Source organism: Bombyx mandarina, chromosome 04, assembly GCF_030267445.1.
Source record: "Bombyx mandarina strain Sakado chromosome 04, ASM3026744v2".
In the NCBI taxonomy this organism is placed as follows: domain Eukaryota; kingdom Metazoa; phylum Arthropoda; class Insecta; order Lepidoptera; family Bombycidae; genus Bombyx; species Bombyx mandarina.
This window is the reverse complement of record NC_143211.1, coordinates 17337244-17355647: the sequence shown is the minus strand read 5'-3', so window position 1 is coordinate 17355647 and position 18404 is coordinate 17337244. Positions and strand designations below refer to the sequence as shown.

At 39.1% G+C, this 18404-nt stretch overlaps 1 protein-coding gene across 2 annotated transcripts in view; it reads right to left on the bottom strand.

Annotated features, from left to right (window-relative positions):
* Positions 1 to 18404, bottom strand: part of LOC114253388 (uncharacterized) — a 195005-nt gene that overhangs the window by 52024 nt on the left and 124577 nt on the right. For both annotated transcript variants that reach the window (XM_089727209.1, XM_089727208.1), the window contains one exon: positions 10863 to 10898. In XM_089727209.1, coding sequence (XP_089583335.1) covers positions 10863 to 10898 — 36 coding nt within the window. The remainder of the gene's footprint in view (positions 1 to 10862; positions 10899 to 18404) is intronic.

Genomic DNA, 18404 nt, shown 5'->3' with positions numbered 1-18404 from the left:
ATTTCACATAAATTGCCACACTGTTGAACTGACTGACTGAGTCTGAAACACGAAACAGCGGACTCCGTTTTAAACTGACAACACTACAAATAAAGTACTTTACAGACGACATATTGGTTTATTTCAGTAAAAATAAACACAAGACACGCACTTTTATTTCGTGTTTGCGTCGCGCACGATGGTTATAAAAATCTTTACGCACTATCTTATTAATTTGATAGTGTTTTGATGTTTACAGCCGTTTTCGATCTGAGATTCAGGGTACGTTTACTGTTCATCAAAACAAATAACAATGAAGTTTTATATAAACGATCTCTCATAACTTTTCGATGGAATACAATAATCGAGGGGAAAAATGTCTTATTTGTATCCCTATATTATTATAGTAAATAGGCTGTACGGTTCAAAATGCTTTTGCCACTGAACCTCGTCTATCGGTAAGAAGATTTGCGATTTTACATTCAAATTTCGAATATCGATTTAGTCGCACTGTATGACACATGTAAACATTATATAATAAAATGTTGAAAATGAATGCTTCAGTAAAGGAAGCGTTTTAGGAAATAAAAATGTATAATTTACTGTACTGTAAATTATAATAAACGACATTGTACATTTATTGTGAAAACATTTATTTCATTTATATCTGAGTATTGTCTAGAATTGATTTACAAAACTGAGGCAAGTAGTCTTTTTTTTATTGCTTAGTTGGGTGGACGATCTCACGGCCCACCTGGTCTTAAGTAGTTACCAGAGCCCGTAGACACCCACGACGTAAATGCCGCCACCTACCTCAAGACATAAGTTCTAAGGTCTTAGTTTTTTATAATACAATCCAGACCAGGCATCTTATCCTTTAGGCCACCACAAGTTGCACTAGACATCTTATCCATCAACTATCACATATAAAATATTTCTAAAACAAAAGAGACAAAAAAACACTGTTATATTATTATATAGTATAGTTTTATTCAAAAGACATAACTATATCATTAAATGTAAACAATACTTTAATTTAATAGGCTGTATATTTAAAAAAAAAACGTTTGATTTCCTCATATGTAACAAACGTGGCGCCATTTAAAAATAAATCAGTATATGATCCGACCACGGATCCGACCGAGTTATTCGAGCGGGAAATGTGTGAAACAAACGTAAATATATCAACGAAGCGCCGTATAATAATATAGCACAGATAAAACTTACATAGAAGCATAATGAAGCGGTTCGGGATGCAAGAAAATAAAGGTAGGTGGATACGGCAATTTGAATATATTTTTTTTAATTAAAAGCTGAACTTGTTTTTTTTCCCTACTTAAGCTGATAGGCTTGAGAGGCTGTTTCGGATTCACCCTAGCGTGTAGGTGAGCTCGCGGGGCTCAAATCGGAAGTGTGGTTAACACTGGCCCTAGCAAGAGCAGTGCTTCGCAGAATCTACAACCGGATCGGATACGCGACCCACTGAGAAGATCCGACGAGAAACTCAGTGCGCTGTGTCTATGGGTCTGTCTATGGGTCTAATTTACTTAGTCAATTTCGACGAGAACGGTGACCGGTACTTGAGGTACCTAAAAGCACCGTTAATGGTTCGGGAGGATCCGTAATGACGCGCTTAGGGCAATCTGAGAGCTGTTTCAGTGTAAATTCCAATACAGTCTTCGTTTAGAACAACCTAGCGATAGTTTTTTCACAGCAACAGTTTACCTATTTAAATGCACCTGTGATCTTTTGACGTCCTTGAGCCGCGGTGAGCGCTGATGATTAGGTCGGGTTCGGTCTGCCTTCTGAGGCAATAAGTTCCAGGTTTACGCGACGCAATAATGTGTTTATTATGTAACAACGAACGACTTAACACTTAGTCAAATACAGTCCTTGCCTGTATTCCGCGTAATATTGTCCTACGCATTTAAATTGCATAGCAATCGTTTCAGTTTCAAAGGTATTCATATATCGCTTTTTACGTTGCAATCTAAACTTCGACTCAAGATGTCTAGTAGTATTAATTTTGACGTAACTATAAACTCTAAATTAGATTGGCCATGAAACCGTCTTCCAATTTACCGACATTAATGTAATAAGGACATAAATTGACATCAGTACCTGTGATTTAATTGTCTCATTACGATTTCTTCCTTACATATTTGTAGTGTAGATAATGTTTTATTTATTTATTTATTGCGGTGATATACATATGAGCGAGCTTATAGGGCTGTAGGTTTAATGTAAATTGGCTACCGGATCCCGCAGACATCAAAATATGCATGTCGCCTACCTTGAGACATGAGGTCGAAGTGCAAGTTGTATTGCTCTCCCTCCCTCATCATGTTGGACATAGGCCAACTGCTCGCCACTGAGCACTCCCTCTCCCTCCCTATAGAACACAATTTCAGTTATCCTATTTCCGACCTTTTAGTTTTCCTGCCTAAGCTGCTAAATTAGGGAGCTATGCCAGCGTAACCGGGCGAGCTTTGCGACAATAGATCTGTCCCACAAGCCACATCCAACTAATTTCGTGCGTCGTGACAATAACGAGTGCATTCCGCCCACACACCGAATTCTATATTACACGTTGGCGACACAGAAAGTTGCCACATCGTTGTGAATTATGACCCCGGTCCACCTCAAGCGCCCGTTTTACCGTTTCCAAAGATGCGATTACGCATTATTTTGTTTACTTCTACATTGAATACGTTTGAAGTAAATGATGCACTTAATTTTTAGGTTAATTTCAGTTAATTATTTGTTTATTTACTTTGGGACGGTTTTTCTTTCAGAGAACACGTTACTAAGTAATTTTTGAGAAACTGCAGTGTCTTGTGTATTCGTTAATTATGTTGAAACATTGTATACTGCAATTAGTTATCTTCTTCAAATCTTCTTTTTTTTTTCTTTATAGCCTCCCTTACCTTATCCCACGAGGTGGGGTCGGCACAGCTAATTTTTCTCTTCCATTCTCTTCTATCAGCCGTCATCTCAACACTCACTCCTCTCTCTCATATCGTCAGTCACACACTCCATCCATGTCTTCTTTGGTCGACCTCTTCCCCTCTACTTTGCACTACCGTTTCCATACATTTCCATTCAAATATAAAAAAATATATAATAAAAAAAGTTTACCAACAAACGGAGTAAGGCTAATTAAATTGTGACCTTGTGATATGTTTTTTTTACCGCCCATGTGGTGTTAAGTGGGTACCGGGGTCCATAGATACTATCACAAAATGAATGACGCCACCCACCTTGAAACATAACATAAGTTTCAACTGTGTGGTTATAATGTTTTACCCACAGTTTTTAAGCCGCTGGTGATACCAATCCGTGAGGGCTAACGAGACGGCCTACCACCAGTTTTACTTTTCATGAGTTTTCTATTACACGATATTATTTGTTCATCATGGATATAATTTACTAACATTGATTAAATACGTATTACATTAAAGAAATTGCTACCTGTTAACCGTAATTTAACACCAGGACTATCGCATCGGATTTGAATATCAGGCGTCTTATCTTTGAGACCGTCTCATTTTTTTTTATTGCATTGATGGGAGGAAGATTTGGGTATATGTCCTAGTGGGGACTTCAAATCAAAATACAAACCTTATCCGAGTGAAATAAATAACTCAGCACAATTATTATAGTGAGACTAGCCGTACTCGCCCGCTTCGCTGGGCATTTAAAATTAACGTTATTCTTTATATTCATTATTATGAGGGAGTCCAACACTCATATAAATATTAGCCTATTCATTAAGTACATATATTTTATACATGGATACCAAGTTTCAAGTCAATCGAATGCATGGTTCAGTAGTAATAACGAAACATCCGTAAAAACCACTGTATAAGTAGATTAGCAGTGACGCGCCGTCTCTATACGGGGGTGGTGCGATCAATGGCTCTATACGGGGCGCCCGTGTGGGGCCAGTCCCTGGCCGTGGGGGTAGCGAAGCAACGGCCGCAACGCACCATCGCGGTCAGGGTCATCCGTGGCTATCGCACCATCTCCTTCGAGGCGGCGTGTGTACTGGCTGGGACGCCGCCTTGGGTCCTGGAGGCGGAGGCGCTCGCCGCTGACTATCAGTGGCGGGCTGACCTTCGTGCCCGGGGCGTGGCACGTCCCAGCCCCAGTGTGGTCAGAGCGCGGAGGGCCCAATCTCGGCGGTCCGTGCTGTAGGCATGGTCCAGACGGCTGGCCGATCCTTCGGCTGGTCGTAGGACCGTCGAGGCGATTCGCCCGGTTCTTGTGAACTGGGTGAATCGTGACAGAGGACGTCTCACTTTCCGGCTCACGCAGGTGCTCACTGGGCATGGTTGCTTCGGTGAGTTCCTGCACCGGATCGGAGCCGAGCCGACGGCAGAGTGCCACCATTGTGGTTGCAACTTGGACACGGCGGAGCACACGCTCGTCGCCTGCCCCGCATGGGAGGGGTGGCGCCGTGTCCTCGTCGCAAAAATAGGAAACGACTTGTCGTTGCCGAGTGTTGTGGCATCGATGCTCGGTGACGACGAGTCGTGGAAGGCGATGCTCGACTTCTGCGAGTGCACCATCTCGCAGAAGGAGGCGGCGGGGCGCGTGAGAGACGCACAGGCCCGCCGCGGTCGAGCGGGGGCCAGGGAGGCGGATCTCGCCCAAGTCCTGGCCCTCTAAGTGTTTCGGGTCTCCCTCACACGTCGGCCTGGGGACCGGCGAAGGGGGCCTAAGAAGACGAGGTGCAAGCTGCTCTGCACGCGTTTTATGCATGAGCATCCGGGTGATGGAAGGCCGGCTATCCTCAACCCACGCTGGTTCTGACCCAGCGGGGTATTCCGTAGGATAGATCATTCTAACCGGCGCCATCTAGGCGGGCTTCGGATAGCCTGCCGACCGAGAGGGCTGGTGGTCGTGGCGCCGACGACCGCCAGTCCGGCGTCCCGAGGGGGAGGGTGATGGGAGAGATGTGCTCCGCACTAAACGCTTCACTTTCCCCCCTTTGCCTTTTCATGAGTTTTGTCTCATGCGAGGTTTGGACGTTGGTTGTTGAGAGACAGGAGGTTTTAGTCGGTTCGACTCCGACATGCCCCGCCCTCCATCCCCAGTGAAGGGCGGAAGTCCGACGATTTCCTCCTGACAAAAAAAAAAAAAAGTAGATTAGCAAGGTAGAGGGGGAAGAGGTCGACCGAAGAAGACATGGATGGAGTGTGTGAATGACGATATGAGAGAGAGAGAGGGGAGTGAGTGTTAACGTTATATTATATAATATTCTATAGAAGAGAATGGAATAGAAAAGTTCGCTGTGCCGACTCCACCTAGTGGGATAAGGTGGAGACAAAGAAGAATTATTATAGTGAGCTTACGTAAATACAGCTTAATAAGTGACATTAAAAAGCTAAAATCAAAGAAAAATCGAACGGTGTACCAAAAAAAAAGAAATCTCATCATCTCCACGTGCTCGTTGCGACGGAAGCGCGTCCCCCCTCCCTGTAAAGTCCTTTCCGCACCCCCCCGCGCCACTCGCGGCTATTTCTAGTAGCGGCGACACTTGTCCTTTAACTGAATGTTTCGATACGACTTTTCTTCGCCACAGAACCATTAATGTTATAGATAGAGAGGCTTCAGTTAATTATCTTGTTTTTGTTTCGAAACATTTTGTGATACACGATTGCTATCTAAATTTAATCAAGTAAAAACAAAACTCACATAATTATCAGATCTTTCAATATTTTTCATTTAATCCAAGATAATTTTTATTATTGGATAACGATAAAAAGACGTATGAAAATACATATTTCATAACTTTTGCGTTTTTTTTATTACATTCAGAGCGAACTAATCATAGCTCGAGGTCTGTCAGATTATTTGACTTGGGTATAGGTACGAAAGAATAATATGGCATGATAACTTCAAAACTAGTTTTAATTACGACTATCACGCACTAACCGAAAAAAAAATATTTATAATGGAAGGTAGTGTACAGAGGTGCATTAAAAGCCTTTTTTTCATATTCCACAGCCACGTGTGAGAGAGCTTGTACGAAGAAACGTATTGCATTATTTTATATTACTGGTGGTAGGACCTCTTGTGAGTCCGCGCGGGTAGGTACCACCGCCCTGCCTATTTCTGCCGTGAAGCAGTAATGCGTTTCGGTCTAAAGGGTGAGGTAGCCGTTGTAACTATACTGAGGTTTTAGAACTTATATCTTAAGGTGGGTGGCGCATTTACGTTGTAGTAACCACTTAACACCAGGTGGGCTGTGAGCTCGTCCACCCATTTAAGCAATAAAAAAAATGAATAAAATAAATATTATAATGCCACTTCTATAATTACTATTGCATCGCTTGCGTTACAGACTTCGGCATGCGCGTGAACCGCCGCGACGCATCCGGCGAGATGAGACCAAAACGAAACGAGCACGTGCTGCTCTCTTTACGTACTAATAATAATACTTAATTAAAGTTTAGTACATTTCCAATTTACACGTGTAGTAGTATTGTCGATCAAATGTAATCAAGATATGGACGTCGCGTATTGAGGTTGGCCTATTCATGAGTCTGGTAACACAGTTCATATTCTAGCTTGAGTTCATGTGTGTGTCGAATTAGTTGAAATATGTCTGAAAATTATAGCTTTCAAATCGGTGAAAATACAACTTAGAGTTAGAATTCACATCTCGAAGTCGGTGGCGACTTCACGTTGTGGTACTTAGTGAGTTTTTGGTAACCATTTAACACTAAATGGACAGTGAGAACATTCACCCGCACGTAAATAACAAAAATAAAAAAGATGTGTGGTGTCGTGGGACACCGGATAAGAACGAAGTTCCTTATTATAAAAATATTAATTGTAAGTTCTATTTTTGCTATTAAGAAATAAAACTGGAGGTTTCGCAACAACCCACGGTCATTCGGTAACGTGCGAACTTATTGTGGTACATTCACGGTTTTTTGCACAAGAGTTAGTGTATTGCGCAAACGAACGCTCTGAGATCGTGGTCGATGAATGATAAAAAAATAAGTTATTTTTTGTACGTTATTACAAAGTTAAGTCGTACACTGTGTGCATTACTAATAAAAATCTTACGTTACGGACGTTTTTTTCCGCTTAGGGTACCCCTCCGCATCGTCCCATAAGGAACTTCGTTCCAAAATTTCGATAATCCTAATTACCATTGGTATGATTTTAAATCTATCTCCTTCAAAAAAATCTGACAGGACCTAAAATCGAGAATATCTTGTTTCTACTATCGCTGTGACTCGAATTCCAGACTTTACCAAAAAAAAGTATGATCGAATCTAAGAAAAAAAAACTTTTATACTTCTTATTCATTTACAAAATATGTTGAGAAGCTGAGTAACAACCGGACGTAATTATTGTTGTTACACGAATACTCGGTGCCGTATGTATAGAGTATGGTTTGGTCGTTATCGCTGTTTTGATTTTGTATAACTTTTAAAAGGAAAACTCATGTTTTAATAACGCTATTAAGCGGTGGATAAGTTTTATACGGACTGAAAATTATTAGATTACCGTGCTTTGTCATTGGATTCGATATTTGTTTAAGTACATTTTGTTCTCATTTTCTTATTTAAAAGTTAGGTAATATCTCCGTATTAAGACTATTATAATATTTATAAGATTAAAATTATAGCAAAGTTATTTTATACCATCTTCTGGTATTTGTGCTATCGTAGATGCGTACCATTTCTTCACTTTAAAAGATGTTAAGAGATCACGAATCCTAAACGTGAATAAATTTCTAGCTTAAACAAAAATAATAATAACTATCTATTTAAATGTAAAAATTTTTAGTATTGGTAAGATAGTAACGCGCAAAATATTTTCTAGAATTTTCCACATTTAAGTAGTATTAACAAAGTAATTAGAATTAACTAATGTTTACTATTACCATTTAATAATGGTCAAGAAAGACACATTACATTAAAATGTAAATAACAAAAAAGTACGAAGAAATTATTCAAGGAAAAGATAAAATCTGAGCTATGGATAAACTTTATTAAATCCCGAGCAAAGCAAGTCGATCTTACGATTCCGAGTATACATTACAAATCATTTATGAGTCATTTATATTTTGGTTTGTAGATCTTTATCTAAGTTAAAGATAGTTAATAATAAATTATTCTGTGTAGGTACCTAATATTTGTGATTACTAATAAGCTACAGGTTTACATTTGTCATCAATAGATGGCGTTGTTCATTTTTTAAATCCTGTACTACAGGATTCGTGGTGCTGTTCTAATTGGAAATAAAAGCTTTACTGCGAACGATTAAATTTCAAGTTTTTTAAGAAACCGCGGCAGTATTATTATTTGATAATTAAGATAGCTCTGTGCTGTTTTTCATTGCTTCATCTCACTCAAAATTGTATGGAAATTTCAAGCTGCATTACAATCGTACGAATGATTTTCGAACGTAATAACATGTAAGACGTCTTCCGTAGCCTCTTAAAGCTGTCAAGACATTCGAAACATCAAACATTTTAGAATGATAAGAATAAAAGTGATATATTAAACACTCACGAAAACCGAAGAACTTTTATGGTAACAGTGATTCTAATTATTGGGATCCACGAGGTTCAAACGAAGATCTCCGACAATGGACGCGATGACGACGAATTTTTTTTATATATTGCTTATATGGGTGGATGAACTCACAGCCCACCTGGAGCCCATACATACTGGACCCCATAGACATCTATGACGTAAATGAGCCATTCACCTTGAGATATAAGTTCCAAGGTTTCAAGTATAGTTACCACGGCTGCCCCACCCTAAAAAATGAAACGCATTACTGCTTCACGGCAGAAATAGGCGGAGTGATGGTACCTACCTGCGCGGACTCACAAGAGGTCCTACCACCATATATATAAAACCATATATAACAAGTTCTATATGAAGCTGGAATGAGACACCGGAAGATAAATTCAGAATTGCAAAAGATTGTTCAAAATAAACAAAGCTGCAATATGCACTCTGAACAGTCCCCGAGATGAAATCCCCGGGACCCATCTACTAGAAGGAAACTTCGTAGCAAGTCACGAGATTAAGTGATTCAGGATAACTGTTTCTTTACATGAACTACAGATGGCGCTACAAGCTACACATTTAGACTCAAAACAATCTCAAGCTAGTCATAATACAAAAATTTCCTGTTTGAATATGTTCAACTGAATCTAAATTTATATGTAGTCGATTACTAATGTTATTACGTGTGGTCCTGTGAGTGGTAATGTATTTTTGTTACAAAAAATCGAGATGACTTACAATGTCGTTGTGTATCGAGGACTATATAGAGGAGCATTAGAGGACATTTTACACCGTGTCTCTGTACATTCGATATTGATGGAATCATTAAGCGAGTTTATTTTAGCATAATTGAAGCCATGCTCTATTGATGAAAAAAAGAGGTTTATTTTTATATTGCATTGTGTGAACTGACCACTTGATTAAGTGATTACCACAATCTACCTTCAGACACGGAGATCAATGTTTAGGCCGAGCTGTATAAAACCTGTCCCACCCTCCAAATAGAAACGCGTTTCGCGGCAGAAGTCGGCAGCACGGTTGCCCACAATCGTTGCTCATAAATACTCATAATATGCCCTACCACCGGCTTCATATTTTAATACACGCTATTAAGTCTTGGCCTAGGAAGTCGTTAGTGAGGTACGCTCTCACTCATATTAAGTACTCATATTAAGACACGAAAGTTTATAATGATTAAGCTGTTAAATAGAAGAGAGAGAAGAAGAGTCGAAATGAGTGACTCTTATTTCGTCATCATCCTTATTATCCTATAACGTATTTGAGGAGAATGGTTTGTATATGTTGAATGTCTTCCAATAAGAGATCCTTATCATATTTCGAATCGGGAATCGATCTCCGATCCCGATACAGGGCGGTCATGGCTGCTAACCACCGCCTAAAGAGGTGATCATTATTCAATAGCTTCAATAATCTCACCCTCGAGATACGATTTGGGAGCCCGAAATGAACATAGTTAGTGCGCGTTGCAGTGTGGCGCTGCCTGCAGAAATAAGCGCTAACAATGTGGCAGTACCCTTCGTTGGATTGTCGATGAAGATAACCAGAAGACTAGCGGTAACATGGCCCGTGGACGTCAGTAAGCCTGCATTGTCTTCATTCTAATGTTATTACATATTAGACCGCAGTAATACCCTACCACAAGCAGCAGTAATGCGCAACTTGTGAGTCCGCACGGGTACGTATCACCACCCTGGCCATTTCTATCGTGAAGCAGTAATGCCTTTCGGTTTGAAGGACGGGGCAGCCGTTGTACTGTAAAACTTGGAACTCATGTCTGAAAGAGGGGGCGGCATTTACGTTGTAAATATTTATGGACTCCAGTAATCACATAGCACCAGGTGAGCCGTGAGTTCATCTACCTAAAGCAATAAAAAAGTGAGATTTAATAAACCATTAACCTTTGATGAAAGGATCACCCAGCAAAAACTTGGGGCGTTTCCCCGATTAGACCACAAATGCTTCTTCCCAATTTTAAATATGATTTACCTAAAAAAAATCTAAATTATTCACATACGATTTTTTTAACAGCTCTTAGACAAGCGCAATACACACTTCCATTAAATTGAAGCAGAAAACAATAAACACACAAACAACAGTTAACATTTCTGTATATATACACGAGAATGGGATGTGACGCTTGTCTAAACAGTACGCATCATGCAATGTATCTTCTGTAAATAATATACACAAAGAATATATGAAAAAAAAAAAAACGAAACTGTAGCAGGATATTTTTATTTGTTTCACCGGCAAAGCAATGGTCATGATCGTGAAATTGAATATTATTATTATTTTTTTTACTTTTTTTTTTCAACTTACCTTTGACGATATTAGCGTCAATGTAGGCGACGATTCCTGTGAAACAAACAATGGATATCCTGCTTTAATTGTCCAATTTTTTTTGTTTTCAAATATAATTTAGGAAATAAAAATAAAAAAAATTAGAAAAAAATATACATACGTTTTAAAATTTCTACTAAAAATATAAAAAAATGTTTACATTTGTGTACCTACTGATTTGTGAGACTTAGGCCATTTTCCAATTACAGCACAATAGCGCATTATGCGGCATAATGCTCAACTAAGCTTCAGCATAATTCGGCATTGTGCGTCACTGAGTCGCATTATGCTCTGTAATTAACCATTACTTAATGGTAGTTTTCCTATTACAGGCATAATGCGACTCAGTGACGCACAATGCCGAATTATGCTGAAGCTTAGTTGAGCATTATGCCGCATAATGCGCTCTTGTGCTGTAATTGGAAAACGGCCATACATACATCTACGAGGGTGCATTTCGATCACGCGCAATTTAAGTCCTACTTTATAGCCTATAAATAATTCGTCAGTACAGACAATTAAATACACAATCTTTAACAAAAAATACCTTTAACGTTTTATTTAATGAAGTAAAAACATTATTACGCAAATAACTATACCGGAAATGTTTTTTTTTTTTTCTCAAATTAAAAACAAACCGATATCTATTAAATGATACTATAAAGCCGAACGTACATCAAACAGGCTTAATACGAGTATTTATCGCGTTATTGTTCAACCTCAGATGAGATTAAATAATTGTTACTTAATTTCGTTCGACGATTTGCAGTCACGGCAGATGATATGACAAATTTTGTGCTCATTCTACGATATATCGTTGTACTTATGAATACATATGCTACGTTTGAAAATATAGTATAAAATATATTATAAATAGATAGAATGTGGTGCTACTTCCTTCTAAGAGTAGACAATAATAATAAAGATAAATGAAAAATAAATAAACAAAGCTTCAAACATTTAATTTTTAATCATAGACTAATCAATATATGAACATAAATGATAATTATATTAAAACGTAAAAATAATGCTTTTTTTTATTGCCCTTGTAGGCAGACGAGCACACGGCCCACCTGATGTTGAGTGGTTACCGTCGCCCATGGACTTCAGCAATGCCAGGGGCAGAGCCAAGCCGCTGCCTAACGCAAAATTTGTAATTTGTTTTTCCGGATATTTTTATTCCACGTAACGGATGGACAAGCTGATGCTTATTAAAAATTTATCGTACCAAGTCATCGGATGTGCGAACGGCTTAAATACGCAAATACAAAAGCAATGTTGGACTCGTACAAAAACAATTCATAAAAACTGCACGGTAATCGCTTTAGATGTTCTAGTTAAACGAGCTTTAGAGCTTATTGTCTACAAGGACGGTAGGGAGGACCTCTTGATCGTAGCTTCGACCGCGGACATTGGGAAGCTGCCAACTATAAAGAGCTCTTTGTATGCAGTAAAATTAATAAGGCATGTTTGATGAGATAGCAACGAAGTCGAAATGAGAGCGCCTTGCAATATTGAAGTCATGATTGTAAGACTGACCGCTTACGTAATGCACACAGCTGAAAGACTGTAATTGATTTTAGTAAACAGAACGAAGGGTTGCAAGCTCGCACAAGTGTAGAATAGAAGTTGTCAAAAGCATAATGGTCGCTGGGATCACTTATTGTTTGAGGCCACCAATTAACATAATTACGTTAAGGAGATTAAATGTTTCGGATTGTCACATTTTAGTCATAATGCTCCTAAAACGAAGTCCAGCTCTTTATATCTCAGCGGATTTATGTCTGCACTTAAAGGAAAGCTTAAAATCTTACTACAACAAAAGACATTGCTTCGTATTGTAGATTATTTTTCGAGTAAGAGGCCAAATGTCGAACTATCTGTCTGTGCTTAGAGTTTTTCGGGCCTAAGCAACTTCCCTTGTGACTTCCCCCTCTCACCCGTCGTCCGATATGCCAGGATTAGAACCCGAGCAGAGTAGGGTGGTTCCCGCAGTCAACACAGCAATCAGATCTAGCCCGTCAGGACACCTGGGCAATGCCGCTACTATTCCAGGACACGCCGCTAGGTCAGAACCAGTTGCTGGCTCGGAAGGCGAGGCACAGCCGTTCAAATTGCTCATCCATATTATGTCCAGGAGACGACGACAACGGCCTCGGATCAGACCATTCTCTTGGTACCGGCGCGCTAATGTTCGTATTGTAAATTAGACCTACTTTTTTTTAAATCAATAATGATACGGTCATCTCTAGGCGTGATTTACTGTATATTTTAAATTTAGCATTGATAACTTTTTAGATATGCTATTGGACGAAGGAAAAAAAACTTTTGCCTAACTAAATCGATAAAAAGTTAATTTAAAAAATACGCAAAAACCATTGTATTGCATGTGAGCACCTTGCGAGCCGCGTCACTCCCTAAATTATCCTGTCACGCTCAACTATAAAATGCAATTGGTTATTTTTTATAACTTTGAAATCGGTTAGAACAGTATTTTTTACAAAAACAAGGAACATTAAACTTTAAGCGGATGATATAGTGCTTATTTTAGAAAGTGCATTGATTGCTTATGTGTAGCACGACCAGCATTTTTCGGGTGATGAATAATATCTATGAAAATTGTTGTTGTTAGTATTGAATAAGTCGCTTTGGTTGTAATATCAGTGGGCGGTAGCTTTGCTGTGCTGGTTTTCATAGCACCGGTAACTACGTATCATCACAGCTGCACTGTATTCTTTTCTACATTTGAAGAAGAAAAGTACAGAAAAATAGTGTCAAATACACAATACCTATACCTACAATAAATTAATCAGTAATAAAATTTATATTCTTCATAATTAATATGGTTATATTGTTAGGATGGTAAGGCGAAACTTATAAATATTTAACTGTGTTGTAAATACATAAATATGATTTTAAGCAAATCGTGACGAAAGCAATGTGATCACAACAAAGATAATACGTCTCACACTAATTGTAAATATGTAATCTTTTTTCCCCCTACCTAATCGTTGGTAGCCTAAGGGGCTATTTAAGGGGCACGCGGACTAATAAATAAGCCTATATATACTGACTAACAAGAAAACATCACAAGAGCGAAAAATAAAATTTTGTTAGTAAAACTTTTTCGAATCATGGTCACAGTATTGTAGAGTCAGGTTGCAAGGACAATAGGCGCACGCGTATGTACCTGCGCAAGGTGACCCGGCGGCGAAGGGCACGAGGCCGCCCTTGTGGTCCCTAAAATCGTCCCCCCACTTCGGGTACCCTGCATTCGCATGCATTGTCCGACACGCTGTTACAGAAATGACTAGTGAGTTGAAAATAAATTTATCGATATTATTATCGATACTTTTGAATGAGTCAAATACAATCTGTTGTACAAAATCTGTTGTTGGTGATATTTATTAAAATATGCTGGTAATAGAATGTGATGTGCGACGCTTAGTGTCACGACCTTAAATGAATGAATGTTGTGTAGTGTGTAGTAAAATGTATGTACGAGTGAGTGTACGATGAAAAGTTACGATGTATAGTTTTTAATTTTCTTTATAGGTGAACGAACGCACAGCCGACACTTTTAGAAGCATAATCGAGCCACTGCAAGCTGCACGACCTTGACTGCGAGGGAGATGTGTGATGGCTCATTACTGCTCTTCTTAATTTAAGGTCGAGCATACAGCCCACCTGATGGTGAGTGGTTACCGTCGCCCATGGGCTTCAGCAATGCCAGGGGTAGAGCCAAGCCTTAGCCTACCGTTAGGTACTCTTCACAAGCCTCGTTTAAAGAAGGACATGTCATAGCCCTCGGGAAAAACCGTGCAGGGGAGCTCATTCCAAAGCCGGATGGTAAGTGGCAAAAAAGATCTCTGGAAACGCATTTTGGATGAATATAGTGGCTCCAGGTAGTATGGATGAACTCTACACTGATGGCGGGCGGTGCGGTGGTAAAAACGAGATGATGGGATCATCTCAAACAATTCCTCATAGCACTCCCCACCGAACATACGGTACAAAATACAGAGAGAAGCGAAGTCCCTCCGTAGACCCAGAGATTCCAAACGATCCGTGAGAATGGGATTATCAACAATCCAAACGGCCCTCTTCTGCATGGAGTCACATGGAAATTGCTGGTATTTGGGAGCCCCGGCCCTGAGATGGGAGCAGTACTCCACGCGAGGCCGAACTTGTGCTTTATAAAGCAAAAGTCTTTGTCCAGGCGTTAAGTACCGATTCGCTCCGTTGAGGGCTCCCAGCATTTTGGACGACAACTTTGCTTTGCCTTCCAAATGACTCCGAAATTGGATATCGCTCGACAAACGAGTCCTTCTTCGCAGTGAACGCGCAAACTTGTATCTTCAGGGTCTTCAGTTTTAGTCGAAATTGTTCATTTAATGTAAGATGTCCTAACAATCACCAATGTTCATATGCTAGTCTATACTTCATTAGAGTGGGATAACGTGTTCTTCTCTCTCTCTCTCTTTCTTGGATACTTAAAATTTTGATTGAAGCATGACATTGACACGTGCTCTAATAACATATTCCTATAACACATTGCCCCAAATCAAAATGACCCATATACAAACAGAGTAATTAATTAATTCCAGCGAATACGTTGTTTAATTGTAGCATTGACCACGACAATCTTAAAACAATCTAAGCCTAACGAGACGTTAACGCGAAAACTTCTCAACTGCTTACTTGGAATTCGCAGTTACAAGGTCGCGTAGAATGTTCTGGAAAGGATTTTTATAAAATGTTTAATATTTCTCTTATTTTTTTACCTTTCATAGCCACGCTATATCGTCTTGGAGAATGTGAATATCGCCTATAGTGAAACACAAGGTACCTATAACATTTTAACATTCAGATTACTAGAATACTTATTCACCATTATAATTACAACTATTTAAGGGATTTTCATAACGATTTTCACATTTCATGAGTTTTTTTTATATTCGGGTGCTGTTGCAAGAGCCATGATCATGGTTTGTATTGTAATGTTTTTAATATAAAAAACCGAAAAAGCTTATAACAATCTGTAACTTATTCACCTTTTGCACATAGCACAGAATCCTATAGTCATTGTAAACAGTTCGTCTGTACTTCAGTGGTTACCTGTCCCCAGTTACCTCTAGCTGCTGCAGCTAAACTAACCTTTAGCTTATTAATGCTAACAATATCCTGTTCTCAATGATCTTCCTCTTCCAAATAACTGCTGTTCTCAGTCGCCAAATTGCCACCTAACATCATTGGTGTCGAGCATATTGTAGGCCCAGGATCTGTGTAGTCGAAGGAGCATCTGACAATACCATCGAGATTACTGTGGGTAGCACTCGATTATTTAAAAAAAAACTATCGACTTTGAACAAAATTTTGGAAATCTATCGAAGCACAGCTCCCAGCACTAAGCGATTGTCTAAATGTAGATCGGACACTCAAAGCTTGGAGCGACAGGTGTTGAATCGACTTTAGACGTCCGCAAATCATACACTATCGATACTCGAAACGTTTTATCGAGTTGTTAAATCGATACGCCGAAACGAATTAGAGTCCGCGTGGATTAAAGTTTTTAGCAATATTATATACCTAGTGTTTTTCTGATTAGGATATCTTAATTAGATGAATCAGATCATCGTCGAACAGCCACTAAATTAGTCAATATAATTCTTCTTCTTCGCTCTTCAAAGTAGGGGCGTGGATGTGCAATGAGTCTATACGATTTTGTCTCAAAGTGGTAGTTTACTAGCTCCAGGACGTGAGCTGGTCTACCCATTTGACGGTCCACAACTAGAAGTATATTGCATCATGATATCTATGGATCGAGATAACGAAAATGAAACCTACCAATATATTAACCTACTAGCGACCCGCCCTCGCTTCGCTTCGGAAACATTAAAACACACATGAAAACAAAAAAAAATTAAAAAAAAAAAAAAAAGTAGCCTATGTTCATCAGGGACAATGTCGGCTTCTAATGGAAAAAGAATTTTTCAAATCGGTCCAGTAGTTTCGGAGCCTATTCGAAACAAACAAACAAACAAATCTTTCCTCTTTATAATATTAGTATAGACAATTAAGACATTCGTTTTCACTATGTAGTCTACCCAAGATCACCCTATCTTTTTTGGGTGGGTACATCGAACCTGATTGTGTTATGTTTTAAAAAAAATTATTGACCTTGTAGGCTGATGAGCATAAGGCCCTGATGGTGAGTGGTTACCGTCGTCCATGGACTTCAGCAATGCCAGGGCCAAAGCCGCTGCATACCGTTAAATAATCTCCACAAGCCTAAAGAAGAAATCCTAAAGCCAAATTTTTGCCTCAAATCTTACACTATACACTACATACATACATACATACAGCTTACACTATAACGTCCATGGGTTCCAGTAACCACAGAATACTAGGAGCACTGCGAGCTCTTCAAAAAAAAAGTTCTGCCAGATGTTTGAAATGTCTTAAGTAGTTCAGACAAACAAGCTGTCACGACCCCTTGACTCTATTAGTTTTAAAAAAAAAGTTTTGATGAGCTAAGCTGCCTCTGAGATGTTCTCAAAGTGAGAACAAAAACCAGCATTGCCAATAATATTAAACAATATATAATTATCTGAATTGATCGTAACAACAAAATCATATATAATCAGTCTTTGTTTTCTAACACTGCATACTGTTGTCCTATTATTCACTAAAGTATATTCTAAGTACTCTGCAAAATGTTACTCTGCATTAAGAATGTCACTCAGCAAATTCAAGGTTAGTATTGAAGATTGTACTGCACGTCATAGAGTAGTTATTACTAACTAGATGAGGCATATGTATGACTTATAGGAAGTTGACGTATGGAATCGAATACAAAATAATATTTTTATTATAAGACCAACATTTTGTTATGTAATTAGGAAAATCATTAACCAGAAAACTAACATAAAGCATATAATAGTGTTATGAAAACAAGCATTATGTCTGACCTAATATTGTGACTTGATGAGGAAATTCACAATGACAAGTGTGGAAAGAGGGCGCGAGAATGTTGAGGGGAGTGTAGCCCTGTTACGTAGGGCTGCCAATGTGCAATATCATAAAGCATATGTGAGATTTAAAATAAAAAAACTTCTATGACCATATCAGCTGGTAGACTTTTATATTGCCAAACATGTCATAAAGTGACAGCCGTTTAACTCGACTACTAAATCTTCACAAGCCGTTTGTGTTGCCAGATCAAATATATTTGATAAATAGTAAACATCCACAGTGCAACCCTAGGCGTCCCCGCGCTGACCTAGTTCCACTACCCCACTTCCGCGTCCCCCCCGCTGCGTTCAAAACTACTGAAAACACTGTCGTTCTCAACTCCCCTAAACCCCCCAAATTACGCCGATTTATTGCGGATCAGACCGGGACAGCTCGCGACGTGCAGGAAAATGGGGGAAGATATTTTATTTCTTTCGAAGGCTTAAAATGTTTGTGTAGTTTATTTTATTCGCTATCTTATATCGACAAAAACAAATCGTAAAGACA